We start from the raw sequence: 2,976 nt of genomic DNA, 5'->3' as shown, positions 1-2,976 counted from the left end.
CATCGACCTTATTCGTGATTTGACAAGATTGTGTAGGTGACACTACCAACGTCTTGGATGAGTTATGCAACGTCATGGATGACATATGCATGGGGTAAAGCTTTACGTACAAAATTAAAAGTTTAAAATCAAAGCTTGGCTTTTGGTGTGGCTCTTTACAAATGTGTGTCATCAAGTGAGTGAATAAGTATGATGTAAATAATACTTATGTCACCTAGGCCTCCTTGGAAGCATGTACACAATGGAATATCTAACACATGTTAAGTCGGAGGTCAATGGTAAACAAATCTCCATTGTATAGTCCAAACCTATTCTAAATTAAACTAAGGTGAAAAAAAAAGTAAAACGTAAAAGAACGGAAAAAATAAATCCATTAAGAAATGACACATAAGCAACAAACAAGAAAGTTGTTAAGCATGCAATAAACAACGTGATAGTCGGAAAAGGTGAAAATTTCATAGTCCAATACGGTGAAAATTTCACTAGGCATGCCAAAGGAGATGGGACAACCTCACCGTTAGATTAGGAGAGTGACCTCATTGATGATTTGGTAGGTGATGCTATAAGAATTTGAAATTGAGAATAATACGTAGATCTATGACTATGAAGAGCCAGGCCTTGATCACCCATTCGACAGGCAGTCCTCAACCGCAAGCTCCAGCTATGGCTGCCGCCCCTGCTCTTGTTGCCCATCAGCCTCACGCTTTCGTGCTCCCGGTGCCTGCTCAAGGCCATATCAACCCCATGCTCCTCTTCTCCATCCAGCTCGCCCTCCGTGGATCCATCATCACCTTCGTCACCACTCAAGAAAATCACTCCCGCACCCTCCACGCCTACTCTCAAATCGTTCCCCCCCTCCACAAACCTCTTCTCGACATCCGATTCCTTTCCATCCCCAATGCGTCGCCGCCTTCCCTCCTCCTCAACGTCCCTTTGAACTTTGGAAGCATGGTGCAGATCCTCAAGGCCATTGAAGCTCAGCGAGGACTCATCGAGCAAATGATACTCGACTCCCAGGCTTCCTTGCATCCCATTTCTTCCATCGTTTCCGATTCTTTCTTCCCATGGACGCAAGATCTCGCTAACCAGCTTGGAATCGGAAGAGTGGCTTTCTGGGCGTCAAATCGAACAAGTGCGGCCGTTTGTATGCAACTCAAGGCCGGCTTCTGGCAGCCTACCGGTAAGTAAACAAGCTGGTTCTGTTATGTGGTTGACATTACTTGTTTCAGATCTTTCCCCTTCGCACAAAACTTGTGAGCATCCGAGTGGCACAAAATACAAAATGCTAGAGATCTCTGAAGTAGCTGCTGAGACCTCTTGAATTCGCATTTTCCCAGCTGACATTTCTACAGAAGGAGATCCTGATGAGGAGATTGAAGGACACAGCGCTTTTTTTGGCATTCGCCAATCCGAATTTCGGTCGATTCTGCCGTTTCGTGACCCTGAGCGTCTCAAGATATTCACTGCTCGTCTTGACGGCATTGAGGATGCAGTTTGTATGGTGGTTAACACGTTTGAAGAACTGGAAGGCTTTAATTTACAGGTCTCTGCTTTCAAGACTCCGATCAGATATGTGGGTCCTCTGATGCCGCCGGAATTTTACGATTCTGTAAATACAAAGCTTACTGGCCCTACTCCCAGCGAGCATTTGGTTAAGGAAGATGCTGCCGACTGCCTGCAATGGCTGGATAAGCAGGACTTGGCTTCAGTCCTTTACATCTCCTTCGGTAGCGTCGCTTCCTTGACGACAGAACAATTAGCAGAGCTCGCTTGGGGCGTTGAGGCGAGCAAGCAGCCATATCTGTGGGTGGCACGAGAAGATAGCCAAGGAGTGTTTCCTGAAGGTTTTCTGGAGCGAACAAGAGATAGAGGCCTGGTGATCGAGTGGGCACCGCAGCTGAGGGTGCTTGGGCATGGTGCAGTAGGGGGGTTTGTGACGCACTGCGGGTGGAATTCGACGCTGGAGAGCATATCGATGGGAGTGCCAATGGTGTGCTATCCGATTTTCGCGGACCAACCATTGAATGAGCTACTGATGACGAAGGTATGGAAGGTGGGGGTGAAGCTAGGGAAAGGGGAGGATGGGGTGGTGAGGGGGGAGGAGGTGGAAAGGGCGGTGAAGAGGGTGATGGAGAGGGATGGGGAGCCTCGGAGGGCAGCACACAAATGGAAGGTGGCAGCTCGAACTGCAGTGGAGGAAGGAGGCTCCTCACACTCTTCTTTGGCACAATGCATCCTTGACCTCTCCCACACTTCCTTACAGCTGAGGAACCCTTCTTTCATCACCCACAACGCTTCTCCTTCTTAAGAGAGCATTCCCACTAAGGAGATTTCGATTATCTAAATGATAGAAAAGCCCAAAATAGGCCGCTTGCAAGGGATTCGCCTCCCTCGTCACTCCCGAGAAGCCCCCCCATTAATGTCAAGAATTTCTTTGATGTTAAGCGGAGAAATAGGGGAGCGTGAACTGTAGGAGAATTTGATCCAGTTGCAAGCCTCTACGAGACTCGAGGAACATCTCAGCGAGGATGAAAGCAATGTCAGAGCCATTGGGAGACTAGGAAGAGCAAACTCAATTGTATTCCCATGTTTTCGTGAGGCTCTTCAACCGTGAAAGCCTCCTATAATATAGGTAAAGCGAGGGAATGCCTCCTAAAGTTCTCACATCAACGAAAATGCCACAATGCTTCTTCATTACTAAACATCATATCACCTCTATCTCCCTCATGCATATGAGGGACTAGCTACTATGGCATTCCAACTAACATCATTAGCACTCAGTAGTGGGTTATAAGCACTTTCTATAAATATATGTTTAGCACTCAATAGTGGATAAGCACTTTCTACTACTCAATAGTGGGTAAGCACTTTCTATAAATACATGTTTATGTACACATATGCATGTACACAAGAGCATACATTCATACAAGGTCTATGTATTGAGTTTCTCTGAAAGCTTCAAAGATGCAAGGAAAA

General features: G+C 46.6%; 1 protein-coding gene across 1 annotated transcript; it reads left to right on the top strand.

Moving 5' to 3' along the window:
• The first annotated feature begins 649 nt into the window (after nucleotides 1-649).
• On the top strand, nucleotides 650-2,771 carry LOC147894207 (UDP-glycosyltransferase 74E2-like). Its single transcript, XM_087385146.1, has 2 exons — nucleotides 650-1,180; nucleotides 1,338-2,771. The coding sequence occupies exons 1-2, from the start codon at nucleotides 664-666 to the stop codon at nucleotides 2,306-2,308; spliced, it is 1,488 nt and encodes a 495-aa protein (XP_087241272.1). The 5' UTR covers nucleotides 650-663; the 3' UTR covers nucleotides 2,309-2,771.
• The last annotated feature ends 205 nt before the right edge of the window (nucleotides 2,772-2,976 follow it).

Source organism: Dipteris shenzhenensis, chromosome 14 (genome assembly GCF_047967505.1).
Source record: "Dipteris shenzhenensis isolate YYH24624 ecotype China chromosome 14, Dip_SZ_1.0, whole genome shotgun sequence".
Lineage (NCBI taxonomy): Eukaryota > Viridiplantae > Streptophyta > Polypodiopsida > Gleicheniales > Dipteridaceae > Dipteris > Dipteris shenzhenensis.
This window is presented reverse-complemented; position numbering and strand designations above follow the sequence as displayed.

Coding starts and splice junctions, on each gene's coding strand:
- LOC147894207 (XM_087385146.1), top strand. CDS start 664: ATGGCTGCCGCCCCTGCTCTTGTTGCCCATCAGCCTCACGCTTTCGTG. Junction 1,181..1,337: donor CGGCTTCTGGCAGCCTACCG/GTAAGTAAACAA, acceptor GCATTTTCCCAG/CTGACATTTCTACAGAAGGA.